Raw genomic sequence first — 15911 nt, forward strand, 5'->3', positions numbered from 1 at the left:
TCAGTTACGTATTGCTACATACACATGACATAATAATATCTTGAACAGATATCAGAAAAAGGTGGATTTGGTATGAACATGGAAAAATGGCAGACAAATTTGAGGCAAATTTTTCAAAAAACAAGTTGATACTTCGACATTCATATACCGATGTCACAACCGGAGTGTTGACAATGTCATGGGTACATAATGAAGAATCTTCTCAGAAATATGAAGAAGAAAAACATGAAAATACCAATACCGGCCTAGCACGAGATGCTGATTTTCATGAGGACGAGGTAGAATGCATTGAAAAGGCATGAAATCATGTCAGAATTGATTCATGAGGAACAGAATCAAGAGGCAACTGGTGAACCAGAAACCCTGAGGTTGAGAAGAGAGCCTGATGAAAGACTGGTCCTGTATCAAACTCTGGAAAATTTGATTGAGGCCAGCGTGCAGAAAGGCGAAACATCGCCTTAAATGTTGAAGAAACTGAAAATGCACATATCATGTCAGAAGAATATCTCGAGAAGCAAGGACCAAAGACCAATGAAACAGAAACTACTGAGGTTTATAAAGAGAGTCTGTGATGAAATATCTGGAATCTCATCGTAAGCTCTGAAAAACTTGACTGTAGACAATATGCAGAAAATGGAGTCCCCCATGTTGATAAAAAAGCACAGACGAACATGATAATGAATCAAGTGAAGCGAATGACATCTTGAAAAATAACGTCTGATGATGACAAGACCACTAATGTTTCAATATCAGGGCCAAGCAAGTGAGGAGAAAGTTGTGCAAGTTCAGTTTTTGAGGAAAGAAGGAACTACAAATTAGGTATATGTTTAAATCAGAGTGAAGTAGAAACAGAAACCATAAGTTTGATGATAATAAAGATGAGATCATACCAAAGGATGAAGAAACTTGTATCAAACTTCATTCTAGTACAGAAGCCGAGAACCTTGGCACGCCCATCATCACAGGAGAAACTTGACAATAAATGAGGGAGGAGGTATGAAGTTGCATATTGTAAATGTTGGAACTAAAGATGGTTGACGAGGGCTGTGAAGACAATGAGGAGAAGAAGTTTGAGGAAGCAGCAACCAAAAGTGATGACAGAGATCACAGTGAAATCAAATAAATCAACAGTCACGACCAAGGATGCAGATTCACACGAACAGGTTGGTTCAAACTATATCCTTACATAATGCATAAAAGATTCCAACATGTTGTCTTCTTTACTTTCGCTGTGTTTCATCAACAGATAAAGATTCCACTTCCCCAAACGATGGATGTGGATGTTGCAAGAAAGCAGACACTGAAACTGAAAAAACTGAAGTTCAGCAGAAGCAGAAACTGAACCTGCATTAGAAGAGGTCATTCCAAATTACAAGCAAACATAGTTCAATGTTTTTTCAAGCAGTACTAAAGCTTCTGTTTATTCATGTATATGCATGGTCAATGTGCCAAGCAAACTCATATATACCATCTCTAATATGAAAGGAGTGTTTCCAATATTACTGCTGATTTTGTTGTTTGAATTATCTCCTGCCTTTGCAATTTCTGTATCAATGCACTTACTTGAATTGGCCGGCAGTGGAATCTGTTTAGTTGATCAGAAAACAATCAATCAAAATGGATGTTTATTTGAGTTTAAGGTAAGGATACATAATTAGGTGGCCTTTAACCATGTAACCATTTTAGAAAGATTTAAAAACATATCAGAGAGAGGGAAAACCAACCATTTGTTCAACTTTGTCATCATATGTTAAGTTTTCAATCTTGCCTCCCAATTCACATGTAATGTCTTGGCTATGGTTATCATTTATTGATTCTGAGATAATATTATCCTTCTCAGTGTCTGCCTCATCTTTTTTCACTTCAACCAAGTTAATGCCACTTTCTGATTTTTGCTTCTGCTCATCAGACATTGTCTTCGATACATCTTGCTTCTCATAGATTGCATAATCAGTTTCCTGTTCACCATCATGTGGCTGTCAGGGCCAGAAGAAGAGAAACCAAAAGATTAGCTGGGAAATAAAATTGCAAAAAACTTCTGAAGTAGCGCCCTATGGGGAACTAATACTTTGAAGTTTGAAAGCTTTACCTGTAGAACTATGGAGGATATTATTTTTGGTTGAATTAGATAATAAAAAATATTTCAATTTACTTACCTGATGTTCAGGAATGCTTTCAGATGTGACATCTTCAATGTTCTCATTTATTGTTTCCTTATCATGAGAATTTTCTTCTACATTCTTTATGAAGGGTTCATTCCCTGTGCTTTCCATTTCAGTTCTGGTTGCTGCAATCATCTCAGGTGCTGGATTAAAAAGGTTTTTGCCTTCCTCTGCTACAGCCTCATCTTCCCTGGGGTGAGGATCAGAAGCTTCTTCATTATCTGCTCCCAAAATTTCTCTCTCTGAGAACTCTTTTGGTAAATCATCAGCACGCTCAATGGCATTGACTTCACTGGGAGTCTCAATACCAGCTTTCACTTCTGCATGCTTAATTTCAGAAACTTCTCGAGTATTAGTCATCAATACATTTTCTGTTTCACCTATTTGTTGTATTATTTCCTGGTCTGGAGTTGTTTCCTGTGTGATTGTACCGGTGGATGTTGCTTGACTGGCCTCATCTTTAGGATTCCACGTGGGGACATTATCTCCCAGATTATCTGTCTCTGATTTATCTCCAGTTGCTGATGTATGACTGTTCTTTGGAGATGTCGTGTCAGACAACTGCAAATTGTGCAACTCACTAATAGATGTCTGAACTGAGGTGAATCCTTCCTCATTTGCTTTTTCTTGTTCCTTAGTTGAGCCTTGTGTTTCAGTACCTGTCTCTCCTGGAGCAACATTAGAGGATTCTTGAAGGTTCTCTTGTTCTAGTACAATTTCTTCAATCAGAGCTGGTGCTAACTCTCTTGTTTCATCTGTTTCAAACCAACCTTCAGTAGTGTGCTTGGGTGATGTTTCAGTTGGCAATTGCACATGGGGTAACTCACTGTTGGACATCTGAGCTGAGGAATCACCTCCTTCACCTGCCTTTTCTTCTTGTTTTTCCACTGAGGCCTGTGTTTCCGCTACTGGTTGTTTTGATACCACAACAGAGGATTCCGTAACTATCTCATCTTGAACATCAGTTGTTGTTGTTGTTCTGATGAGTAGTGGAGGATTTTCAGTGGAGTATTGCAAATGAGGTAGATTGCTTGCAGAGGTTTCGGCTGAGGTGTCTCCTTCTGCTGTTTCTTTATCATGTACTTCAGTTGCATCTTGTATTTCTATTTGCAATGGCAAATGGAGTTCTTCACTAGCAGATTTCTGAAGGGAGGCATCTCCTTCTTCAATTGCTTTTTCTTGTTCTTCGATTGAGTCCTCTGTTTCAGCTGGTGGTATTTCTGCTGTCACATTAGAGGTTTCTATAAGCTTCTTGTCCTCTTCCATTCTGTCCTCCGTCAAAGCAGGTGCTAACTCTTTGACATCATCTTCCTGCAATTGAGCTTCAGTTGTTGATGTACTGATGCCAGCTGGAGAATTTTCCATTGACAAGTTCTCACAGGTAGACACATGAGCCGATACATCTCGTTCCTCTGTTTCTTCATGTTCTTCAGTTGAGTCTTGTGTTTGAGCTTCTGGTTCCGCTGATTCTGCATTAGAGTACTCTTCAAGCTTCTCTTCTTCTATCACTTGATCCTGAGTATAGCCAGGTGCTGACTCCCTTGAACCACCTATGTCAAGCTGATCTTCAGTTTTTGACGGCAATGGAGATTTTTCTGTTTGCAAATAGTGGAGCTCAGTCACAGACAGCTGAACTGATGGATCTCCTTTCTTAGTTGTTTCATGTTGTTCTTCAGTTGTACCTTGTGTTTCTAAACTAAGTTCCCCTGATTGTTCATTAGAGGATTTTTTAAGGTTCTCGTTTTCTTCCACTCCATCAGTAAAAGCAGGTGCCAACTCTTTTGCATCATCTCCCATAACCTCAGCTTCAGTTGTTGATGCACTGATGTGGACTGAAGGATTTTCAGTTGATGAATGGGATAGTTCACCAGCAGACATGTGAACTGAGGCGTTCCCTTCCTCAGTTTCATTGTTTTGTTCTTCAGTTAACTCTTGTGTCTCAGTACCTGGCCCCCCTGATACTACATTAGAGGACTCCTTGATCTTCTCATGCTCTGTTACTTCTTGGCTAGGTGCTAACTCCTTCACCTCATCGGTTGTTGATGGTATTGCTGAATTTTCTATTGGCAATTGCAAATGGAGTTCTTCACTAGGAGACATCTGAGCTGAGGCCTCTTCTTCCTCACTTGCTTTCTCCTGTTCTTTCACTGAATCCTGTATCTCATTACCTGGTTCTTCTGATGCTGCATTAGAGGATTCTGTTAGCTTCTCGTCGTTGCCCATTCTGTCCTCAGATAAAGCAGGCACTAACTCTCTTGCATCAACTCCTGTCAACTGAACTTCATTTGCCCATGAACTGTCATGCACTGGAGGGATTTCGTTTGACCATTGCTCACCAGAAGACATGTGAACTGAGGCCTCACCTTCCTCTGTTTCTTTATCCTGTTCTTCAGTTGAGCATTGTATTTGTGTAGCCGTTTCCCCTGATTCTGCATGAGAGGATTCTTTAAACTTCTCTTCTTCCCTCACTTGTTCCACATTGATGCCAGGTGCCAACTCTCTTGCATCATCTATCTCGGGTTGATCTTCTGTTTCTAATGGTTCTGGAGAATTTTCTGTTTGCAATTGCAAATGTTGCTCTTCACTCAAAGACATATGAGGTAAGGCATCACCTTCCTCAGCTGCCTTTTCTGGTACTTCTACTGGGTTTTGTATTTCAGTACCTGGCTCTTCTGATGCTGTATTTGTCCTTTCTTCCATTTGGTCCTCCCTTAAAGCAGGAACTAACTCTTGTGCATCATCTCCTGTCAACTGAGCTTCATTACTGACGTCCACTGGAAAGTTTTCAGATGACAATTGCAAATGGGGCAGTTCTCCTGCAGATGTCTGAGCTGAGGCATCTTGTATCTCTGTTTCTTTATCTTGTTCTTCAGTTGAGTCTTGTGTTTTAGTGTCTGGCTTTTCAAAGGGTTCTTTAAGATTCTCTTCTCCAACATGTTCCTTGACATAGACAAGTGCTAACTCCCTTGCGTCTTCTATCTCACTTTGATCTTCAGTTGTTGATGCCACTGGAGATTTCTGAGCTTGTAATTGCAAATTGAGTTCTTCATTGGCTGACTTCCGAGCTGAGGCATCTCCTTCTTCGGTTGCCTTTTCTTGTTCTTCCAATGTGCCATGTATTTCAGCTACTTGTTCTTCTGATGCCGCGCCAGAGGATTCTGTAAGATTCTGATCTTCTTCCATTCTGTTTTCGGCTGAAGCAGGTACTGACTGGTTTACATCATCCTCTGCTGATTGAGCTTCAGTTGTTGATGTAATGATGCCTACTGGAGGATTTTCAATTGAAAATTGCAAATGGGGTAGCTCATGTGAAGAGGTTTCAACTGAGGCGTCTCCTTCCTCTGTTTCTTCATATTGTTCTTCAGTTAAGTCTCGTGCGTCAGTACTTGGTTTCCCTGTTTCCGAATCAGAGGATTCTTTAAGGTTCTGTTCTTCTTTCACATGTTCCTTGACAAAACCAGGTGCTAGCTGCCCTGCATCATCTATCTTGAGTTGATCTTCAGTTGTTGATGGCACCGGAGAAATTTCTTTTCTGGCAGATTTTTGGAGGGAGGCATCTCCTTCTTCAATTGCTTTTTCTTGTTCTTCAACTGAGTCCTCTGTTTCAGTTGCTGGTATTTCTGGTGCTATACCAGGGGTTTCTATAAGCTTCTTGTCCTCTTCCATTCTGTCCTCCGTTAAAGCAGGTGCTAACTCTTTCACATCATCTTCTTGCAATTGAGTTTCAATTGTTGATGTACTGATGCCTGCTGGAGGATTTCCCATTGACAAGTGCTCACAAGTAGACACATGCGCTGAGACGTCTCCTTCCTCTGTTTTTTCTTGTTCATTAGTTGAGTCTTGTGTTCGAGTACCTGGTTCCCCTGATTCTGTATTTGAGGATTCTTTAGGCTTCTCTTCTTCTTTCACTTGATCATCAGTACAGTCAGCACCATCTATGTGAAGCTGATCATCAGTTTTTGATGGCAATGGAGCTTTTTCTGTTTGCCAATGGTGTACCTCAGTCACAGACAACTGAACCGAGGGATCTCCTTCCTTGGTTGTTTTATTTTGTTCTTCAGTTGCATCTTGTGTTTCTGTGCCTGGTTCCCCTGTTTCTTCATTGGAGGATTCTTTGAGGGTCTCTTCTTTCACATGTGCCTTGGCAAAACCAGGTACTTGCTCCCTTGTATCACCCATCTCATGTTGATCTTCCCTTGTTGGTGGCCCTTGAGATTTTTCTATTTGCAATGGCAAATGGAGTTCTTCACTAGCAGATTTCTGAAGGGAGGCATCTCCTTCTTCTGTTGCTTTTTCTTGTTCTGCAACTGAGTCGTCTGTTTCAGTTGCTGGTATTTCTGGTGCTACATTAGAGGTTTCTATAAGCATCTCATCCTCCTCCATTCTTTCCTCCGTTAAAGCAGGTACTAACCCATTCATGTCATCTTTCTGCAATTGGGCTTCAGTTGTTGATGTACTGATGCCCACTGCAGGGTTTTTCATTGACAAGTGCTCACCAGCAGACATATGAACTGAGACATCTCCTTCATCTGTTTCTTCTTGTTCTTCAGTTATGTCTTGTGTTTTAGTACCTGGTTCTGCTGATTCTACATTAGGGGAATCTTCAATCTTCTCTTCTCTCATTAGATCCTCAGTATAGTCAAGTGCTAACTCCCTTGCACCATCAATGTCAAGCTAGTCGGTTTTGATGGCAGTTTTCTGTTGGAAAATAATTGTGGCTTTCACTCGCAGACAGCTGACTGGGTGGAAGCATCTCGCTTCCTCAGTTGTTTTATCTTACATTCTTCCGGTTGCATCTTACGCTTTCTGTGCCGCGGTTTCCCCTGTTTCTGAATTATTAGATTCTTTGATTCTCTTCTTCTTTCATTTCGCCAATCATGACCAGGTGCTGGCTCCCTTGCATCATCTGTCTTGAGGTTGATCTTCAGTTGTTGATGGCACTGGAGGTTTATCATTACTGATGATGGTGGAGGTTCTTCAGTAGGAGACTTCTGTGGGAGGTATCTCCTTCTTCAATTGCTTTTCTTGTTTCAACTGGATCCTCTGTTTCAGCTGCTGGGTGTTTCAGTGCCCGCATTGAGGGTTTCTATAGGCTTCTCATCATCTCCTATTCCTATCCTCCAATAAAGCGAAATTGCTAACTTTCTTCCTTCATTTTTCCTGCATTGGTGCTTCAGCTGTTGATGTACTGATTCCTCTGGGTGATTTTTCGATCGACAAGTTCTCACGGTAGACATGTGACTGGGGCCATCTCCTTCCTCTGTTTCTTGTTCTTCTGGCCAGGTCTCGTGTTTGAGCACACTTAGTTTCAAGTTCTACATTAGAGGATTCTTCAAGCTTCTCTTCTTCTATCATTTGATCCTCAGAATCGTCAGGTGCTAACTCCCTTGCACCATCAATGTCAAGCTGATCTTCAGTTTTTGATGGCAATGGAGATTTTTCTGTTGGCAAATGGTGTAGCTCACTCGCAGACAGCTGAATGGAAGCATCTCCTTTCTCAGTTGTTTTATCTTGTTCTTCAGCTGCCTCTTGTGCTTCTGTACCTGGTTCCCCTGTTTCTGAATTATTGGATTCTTTAAGATTCTCTTCTTCTTTCACATTTTCCTTAATAAGACCAGGTGCTAGCTCCCTTGCATCAGATGTCTTGAGTTGATCTTCAGTTGTTGATGGCACTGGAGGTTTATCCATTCGCAATGGCGAATGGACTTCCTCACTAGCAGACTTCTGAAGGGCATCTCCTTCTTCAATTGCTTTTTCTTGTTCTTCAACTGAGTCCTCTGTTTCGGTTGCTGGTTTTTCTGGTGCTACATTAGAGGTTTCTATAGGCTTCTCATCACCTCCTATTGTATCCTCCAATAAAGCAGGTGCTAACTCTTTCACTTCATCTTCCTGCAGTGGTGCTTCAGCTGTTGATGTACTGATTCCTGCTGGTTGATTTTCAATTGACAAGTTCTCACCGGTAGACATGTGACTGGAGACATCTCCTTCCTCTGTTTCTTCTTGTTCTTCTGTTGAGTCTTGTGTTTGAGTACATGGTTGTGCTGATTCTACATTTGGAGATTCTTCAAGCTTCTCTTCTTCTATCACTTGATCCTGTGTATAGTCAGGTGCTGACTCTCTTGCACCAACTATGTCCTGATCTTCAGTTTTTGATGGCAGTGGAGATCTTTCTGGCAAATGGTGCAGTTCACTCATGGGCAACTGAGCTGAAGCATCTCCTTCCTCGGTTGTTTTATTTTGTTCTTCAGTTACATCTTGTGTTTCTGTACCTGGTTCCCCTGTTTCTTCATTGGTGGATTCTTTGAGGGTCTCTTGTTCTTTCACATGTGCCTTGGCAAAACCAGGTGCTAGCTCCCTTGCATCACCTGTCTCAAGTTGATCTTCGCTTGTTGATGGCCCTTGAGATTTTTCTATTTGCAATGGCAAATGGATTTCTTCACTAGCAGATTTCTGAAAGGAAGCATCTCCTTCTTCTGTTGCTTTTTCTTGTTCTGAAACTGAGTCCTCTGTTTCAGTTGCTGGTATTTCTTGTGATACATTAGTGGTTTCTATAAGCGTCTCATCCTCCTCCGTTAAAGCAGGGGCTAACTCTTTCGCTTCATCTTCCTGTGGTGGAGCTTCAGCTGTTGATGTACTGATTTCCGCTGGATGATTTTCGATTGACAAGTTCTCATCAGTAGACATGTGAGCCAAGACATCTCCTTCATCTGTTTCTTCTTGTTCTTCTGTTGAGTCTTGTGTTTTAGCACCTGGTTCTGCTGATTCTACATTAGGAGATTCTTCAAGCTTCTCTTCTCCCATTTGATCCTCAGAATAGTCAGGTGTTAACTCCCTTGCACCATCAATGTCAAGCTGATCTTCAGTTTTTGATGGTAATGGAGATTTTTCTGTTGCCAAATGATGTAGCTCACTCGCAGACAGCTGAGTGGAAGCATCTCCTTTCTCAGTTGTTTTATCTTGTTCTTCAGCTGCATCTTGTGCTTCTGTACCTGGTTCCTCTGTTTCTGAATTATTAGATTCTTTAAGATTCTCTTCTTCTTTCACATTTTCCTTGATAAAACCAGGTGCTAGCTCCCTTGCATCATCTGTCTTGAGTTGATCTTCAGTTGTTGATGGCACTGGAGGTTTATCTATTTGCAATGATGAATGGAGTTCTTCAGTAGTAGACTTCTGTTGGGAGGCATCTCCTTCTTCAATTGCTTTTTCTTGTTCTTCAACTGAATCCTCTGTTTCAGCTGCTGGTATTTCCGGTGCTACATTAGAGGTTTCTATAGGCTTCTCATCATCTCCTATTCTATCCTCCAATAAAGCAGGTGCTAACTCTTTCACTTCATCTTCCTGCAGTGGTGCTTCAGCTGTTGACGTACTGATTCCTGCTGGTTGATTTTCGATCGACAAGTTCTCATTGGTAGACATGTGACTGGAGACATCTCCTTCCTCTGTTTCTACTTGTTCTTCTGTTGAGTCTTGTGTTTGAGTACATGGTTGCGCTGATTCTACATTTGGGAATTCTTCAAGCTTCTCTTCAGTATAGTCAGGTGCTGACGCTCTTGCAGCATCTATGTCAAGCTGATCTTCAGATTTTGATGGCACTTGAGATTTTTCTGGCAAATGGTGTAGTTCACTCATGGGCAACTGAGCTGAAGCATCTCCTTCCTCAGTTGTTTTATGTTGTTCTTCAGTTGCATCTTGTGTTTCTGCACCTGGTCCCTCTTTTTCTGTATTAGAGGATTCTTTGAGCTTCTCATCTTCTCCCACTCTTTCCTCAGATATAACCGCTACAGACTTGCTGGTATCACTGTGAGTAACATGTTCAGAGATTGGTGTACTGATGTGCACTGGAGATTTTTCTATTGTTGATTGCAACTGGGGCAGCTCACTAGTAGTCCTCTGACCTGAGGCTTCTCCTTCCTCTGTTTCTCGATCTTGTGCTTCAGTTGAGTCTGGTGTTTCAGTTGTCGATGGCATTGGAGATTCTTCTATTGGCAATTGTATATTCTGTAGTTCAGTAGCAGACCTCTGCACAGAAGTTGTTTCTTCTTCTTCTTCATTTGCATCTTCTATTTCAACTCCTGGTTCCTTCAACGCTGCATTGAAGGATGCTTTTTGCTCGTCTTCTCCTCCCACTCTTTCTTCTATTGAAGCAGGTGTTAACTCATGAGTTTTTGGCTCCTCTTCTGCTGCTGTATTGACATCTTGCTTTAAATTTTGATTTTCTCCCAGAGCTCGTATGTCATTTTCAGTTGTTTCAGTGTCATCCAAAGAAGTGGCTCTCTGGTTGTCACTGATTATCTCAGTGTTTCGTAGAGTGGTGACAGACTCTTCAATAGGTACAAGATCAACATTGTCAATGGTCTCCTCTTCTTTAGTGGGAGGCTCCTCACCAGTATCCTTCATTGTGGCTGTAAAGCCAGGACTTACATCTTCATGTTCTGTTTGAGAGTCTTCCATGAGCTTCACTTCTATTCCTGAAGTTTGTTTTTCAGAAATTTCTGGTTCGGATGTTTTCTTCTCTATGATTTCTTCTTCATTTTCTTCACCTTCATCTTCTTCTACATCCATGTCTTGTGAAGATTTTGGCGGGACCTCAGACACTGTTCCATGTTCTTTCCCTTTATCAGAAGCTGGTCCATCTTCTTTGGAATCTTCATCAGAAGCAATGGGATTTATATTTGCACTCTTCGGCATTTCTTTTTCTTCTTTATCGCTGTCTGCTTGAAACCCAGCATCAATATCTTTGCAGTTGTCATCTAAGGAAATCTGAACTCCTGAGGGCGCTACATTAAAAATTTGACCCCCAGCAGTATCAACTGTTTCAGTTGTAACTTGATGCAAATTTTCATCTTTGGCTTCGATGATGATGCCATTATCATGTGTGGCTGCAGGTGATGGTTGGTTCTGTCCATCTCTGAGTTTTTCCAAGTTCTGAAGGGAAAGTGGCTCCGAAACCTCCGTCTTGATCAATGTATCATCACATACTTGTTCTGGTGATCCCTCTGCTTCTTTTATTTTTGGAATATGATCAAATGTTATATTTTCTATCTCCCCATGTATAATCTGTATGGAAACATCATAATTAGGCAGGTATATGGTACGATACTCTATAACACGGAGCTAGAACTCAATTGTTACTCTATATTTGCTTAAGTGCAGTGTGGAAATGTTATAACTTAGCGTCAGGAGAATTTCACTAACTACAATTCTACATCCAAATTTTTAGATGGTATCAGCCTATTTGATCCATGATGCAAACTTTACTCCAATTTCCTATTGTAAGATATGTGCCTTCATAACTCTTGTCATTGACCTTCCTCTTGGAGCCTAAAGGACCAAGTTCTGAATAATTCATTGCTGCATCTAACCAACAACTAGAGATTTACTTTCTAGGATTCTGAGAAAATTCATAATCCTGAGAAATGTTCTTTTTTTTTTTCCTTTTTGATGAAGAAAAATATGGTTTATTGTTGCAATGAAAACTCTGTTTTGCAGTAAGATCAGCACACGGAAAATTGGAACAAATGTTCTAAAGAAACAAGCAGGATCTATTAAGATCCCTCTTTCTGCTTTCTTATGCCATGAATCTAATCACAGATATGATCCTTGATGTTCACTACAATCTGAATTGCACAACTTCCTCATTTAAGAGAAAATGATACTATTAGTTCAGGAAGAAAATGGCTCTAGACATATATCTTTTTCTCTCTTGGAAATACACATGTTTTGGAAAAACAAAAAACTTGAAACTGGAAGTGATTCAAACATATTTACATTGTGATGATGTGTTATCCCACAACAACCAGGGAAGTAGTGCCGGCAAACACAAAATACAACAGATGAAAAACACAGATCACAGGAATTCTCACCTTCTCTGAGATTGGTTCCAGCATTCCACCTTCTGCTGCCATTGCTGAACAAGATTGCTTCAGTCAGGGTGAATGAAATGGCTGGAGAAGCTTCTTTTCCAGGAGGGATATAAATGAAATTCCGAAAGTAAGTGTCATCAACACTGACATTTCATTTCCTATTTTTCTTTGAACTGCCTAAAATGCCATGCTCATGGCAATAGTGACAAAAATAATGCACATATAATTGCAAAGATTTACATAAACGGGACCATTAAGTTAGGTGAAAGTAATTATCTTTTGAGCAGTAGATCACAGAATGTGATTGCTTAGCATGAGATGACAAAATGCCACCTGTATTAAATGTTATATTTAGCTTTTGGCCATATGCAAGGACCTCTGGTTGGTTAATAGAGTTCCTTTTGGTTGGTTCTGCAGCCTTTTTCTTGTGGAATTACAAGTGAGCCCAATGCCTCCCCCCCTCTCTCTCTCTCTCTATTATTAATGAACAACAACACCATTTCATTTTGCTTCCACCTTTGTGAGACAATTCTAATTATTCTACTTTTGTCAGAAGGTAGCTTTTCTCCCCCAAACAAAAGGCTAGTCATTCTTCTTTCCATTCTATGAATAGTAAGGACCTTTAAATCAAATCTATCATGAAATCCATGGCTTCTGATGAGGCTAACATTGTCTTTTTGTTCAGGGTCACATTTAACTGAAGATAAAGATCCTTTATTTCCACCAATGACTTTTAAAATTAAGTGGAATTATTTATATATCACTTTGTATTAGTCCTACAATAATTAAAACTTATTCTGTCATTGTTATCTTGGAAGGCTGCAGCATTTAAAGAAAACCTTACATTACATGATAATGATGATGCCAATGACAATTCAAGACTAAATAAAGATAATCAGGGTAGTTATAATTCTTTTTTGAATGCTCGTTGAAAGTGTTGCCCATTATCATATATGGTCACTATGTCAAACGTATGCGTAATGAATACTTCCCTGAATCTAGTTTATACAACCACAAATTTCATTTTATTTAACTAATACTTAAATTGCAAATTCTTCAGACAAGTCATTTTTTCTATGGTTATCCTCCTGCAGAATAATAATTTTTGGCAGAATGCCCCGCCTTACACTGCCAATCAAATCTGACCTGGCTTTCGTCTTTGTTCAGCCATCTAGGATGAAGACTTCATATTGATATTTTCTTTTTCCAGATGGAAAACCCATCTTCATCCTCATAACAAGGTATGAAACATGCTCTTGAAACATTTAATTCCAATATCTTAAACTGTCTTTTCTTTCTGTTAGGAACACATGATGTTACAAATCCTTTGGAACTGTTTATTGTTTGATAGATTTGTTTGGGAAATTATCAAATTATGCCAAAAAACAATAGAAAAAGAACCAAATAAAAGGGAATAATAGAACATCAACTAAATTATCTTTATAGTTCAGGAGGCAAAACAAAACAAGGACCATCTCAATCTAGCACCGACCATGCTAAAGTTATACTGTCAGCATGTGCCACCCCTGCTTTGTGACTAAACAGTCAGGCCCCAAGAACAAGTGGGCTTTGATTGACACTTTTGATAAGGAGAGCCATGAATCAATAACTCCATTGAATACCATATATATATATTTTCTCTCTCTCTCAATCATATTATACGAAAAATGATTGTCATAGTGTTGCAAGTTTCATGGTTCCTTGTATTAATATTAATTGGCCATGAGAAGAGATTGGTGAACATGTGGGGGAGCTTTAGTCTTTGATGCACTTTAGCTGTAGGAGGCCATGTGGAATAATATTAGTTAGGGTGCATAGTCCAAATGGTTGCCCTGGTGCCATGTCAGTGACACCTATAGAATCCCAAGAGGTGTTACTAAATCACTCAATCATATGTTAACTCTTTCCATGCATTTGAAGGGCGTCCACCATGACATCAATTTGAAGTTGTTGGTTCTGACTTGGCTTATAATTAAAGTGTATGTTTGATAATGATTTGTTTTAATATTATGTTTGGAGGTTGGAGCTTATTAGTTGATTCATTATTTTGGGTAGACAGATTGTCAAATGTCACGCTTTAACTGTTCTAAAAATGGTCTTATTTTTTGGGTTAGTTCATGATCAAAATGACATGAGTACATTGAACTCTTTGCTAAGTCTTAATACGTAGGTTGATGATTTTTGAATCGTATGGGTGCTAGGACTTTCAAGTTAACTGAAAGGGACTGACTGATGCTATTAGTCAATTGAGTGCAGCTTTGAAATTCATCTACATTCTAAAAAAGCCGCCCTGTTATATTCCTCTTCATTCTCAACACAGGCTTAATTGCCGATAATTTTCTTTGGTTCATACATGTTGTGATTATGACCTTTCATTTTTTTTATCTTGATTCCGTATAGGAATTGAAATCTTCGAGGATCATAGAAAGTATAGAGATATTAATAATTCATACAATCCTAAGTATACAAGCTAAGTATACATAAATCCAAAAGAATATCCAGCTAATCAAGTTTTGCGAAGAACATAGGTACATATTCTGATGCATGTTGATGCTGGGATGTGTTGAGTAAAGGGTTTAATTAAATATTCACATTAGTGTTGATGCATTTTAATGTCATGATGTCTCAATGAGAGCTTTGGGCATAGAATGACTCGAGAAAGAGAGGCCATGCCCAGAATTTAGAGGTGGCCTCAAGAGCAAGACAATAATATCTCATCATTTCAGGCAACTCCCTCATGAGCATGCTAGTGCTATTCATAAACCATAAATATATCAAAAATGCAAAGTGACCTACATAAATACCGGATTTGAAATAATTATATATAATCATGTCAACAACTAGTAGAGAAAATCCAAGCCCCGTGATCCTTCATTACCTTCTATTCATATCATGCTCATAAAATTGCAGACATGCTTCAACAACAGACTTGAGAGAATTATAACCATTATACTTGCTTTTAAGACTGGTTCTCTCCCTTTTGTGCATCTTGGAGTGCTAATCTCCTCCAAGAAACTTCCAAACATTCATTTTGATTCCATGATTGATCGAGTTGAGAATTTAACAAAGGTCTGGGATCACAATCACATTTCCTCAGCTGGCAAAACTACTTTGATCAACTCTTCTATCATGTCAATTCCCCTGTACTACCTCTCTGTTTACCCAATTCCTGACTCTATCTTAGATCGAATTTCCAAAATAGCCAGGCATTTCTTTTGGTCCAAAAGTGGCAATCGAAATGGTATTTGCTCAGTATCTTGGGATGATGTTACACTCAATAAGACTGAGGGGGGCCTCTCTATCAGAAATCTAAAGTTCTCTAAAATCTCCCTTATGTCCAAGAATGTCTTTAATTATCTTAACTCTACTAATCTCAATTGGGTGGACATTGTTCGACATCTTCATATCAATGATCATTGGGATTTTGATAAGTTGCATACTATCTTTGGGAATCACTTGAACTCTCTTTTTCTGAATGATAGTGCTATAAATGTCCCTAATGTGTGGGTTTGGCTCCCTGATTCAAAAAACTTGACACATTCTGCTTAAGTTTATTCCTATCTGAACCTTGAAGCCGCAAAAGAGCATTCTTGGGAAGGTTGGACTCATCTTTGGAGGCTAAATGTTGCTCCCCGAGCTAAGCATTTTGTTTGGCTCATGCTCAAGGGCAAAATCAAGACTCTTGAATACTTATACTCTTTGAACTTAGGTCCCCAAGCTTTATGCCCTATGTGTGGCCTTGACAGGGAAACAATTGAGCATATTTTTAATTTATGTCCTAAGGCTCAACTCATCTGGTCCAACATTAGTTCTATCATAAAGAAAAATATTTTCTTCCCGTCAGGCATTTCTTCTGGTTTATGGCTGTTAGCTTGCTTTGCTAACA

At 39.6% G+C, this 15911-nt stretch overlaps 2 protein-coding genes across 2 annotated transcripts; both read right to left on the reverse strand.

Annotated features, from left to right (window-relative positions):
• Nucleotides 1-304: 304 nt before the first annotated feature.
• Nucleotides 305-6849, reverse strand: LOC120280116 (fibrous sheath CABYR-binding protein-like). Its single transcript, XM_039286852.1, has 5 exons — nt 2157-6849; nt 1725-1976; nt 1459-1585; nt 1225-1344; nt 305-474 (listed from the first exon to the last, which is right to left on the reverse strand). Exons 1-5 carry the CDS (start codon nt 6783-6785, stop codon nt 305-307), a joined length of 5298 nt encoding a protein of 1765 aa, XP_039142786.1. The 5' UTR covers nt 6786-6849.
• A 464-nt stretch (nt 6850-7313) lies between these two features.
• Nucleotides 7314-12186, reverse strand: LOC120280421 (titin-like). The gene is made up of 2 exons (XM_039287267.1): nt 12026-12186; nt 7314-11219 (listed from the first exon to the last, which is right to left on the reverse strand). The coding sequence occupies exons 1-2, from the start codon at nt 12065-12067 to the stop codon at nt 7314-7316; spliced, it is 3948 nt and encodes a 1315-aa protein (XP_039143201.1). The 5' UTR covers nt 12068-12186.
• Nucleotides 12187-15911: the final 3725 nt, after the last annotated feature.

This window comes from Dioscorea cayenensis, chromosome 17 (genome assembly GCF_009730915.1).
Source record: "Dioscorea cayenensis subsp. rotundata cultivar TDr96_F1 chromosome 17, TDr96_F1_v2_PseudoChromosome.rev07_lg8_w22 25.fasta, whole genome shotgun sequence".
Taxonomy (NCBI): Eukaryota; Viridiplantae; Streptophyta; class Magnoliopsida; order Dioscoreales; family Dioscoreaceae; genus Dioscorea; species Dioscorea cayenensis.

What these genes read in the sequence shown, in the direction of transcription:
- LOC120280116 (XM_039286852.1), bottom strand. Translation starts at nt 6,785, where the DNA reads ATGAGAGAAGAGAAGATTGAAGATTCCCCTAATGTAGAATCAGCAGAA. An exon ending in AAAGCATTCCTGAACATCAG is followed by an intron (nt 1,977 to 2,156) that starts GTAAGTAAATTG and finishes TGGCCCTGACAG; the next exon opens with CCACATGATGGTGAACAGGA. An exon ending in ATGACAAAGTTGAACAAATG is followed by an intron (nt 1,586 to 1,724) that starts GTTGGTTTTCCC and finishes TCAACTAAACAG; the next exon opens with ATTCCACTGCCGGCCAATTC.
- LOC120280421 (XM_039287267.1), bottom strand. Translation starts at nt 12,067, where the DNA reads ATGGCAGCAGAAGGTGGAATGCTGGAACCAATCTCAGAGAAG. An exon ending in TGGAACCAATCTCAGAGAAG is followed by an intron (nt 11,220 to 12,025) that starts GTGAGAATTCCT and finishes GTTTCCATACAG; the next exon opens with ATTATACATGGGGAGATAGA.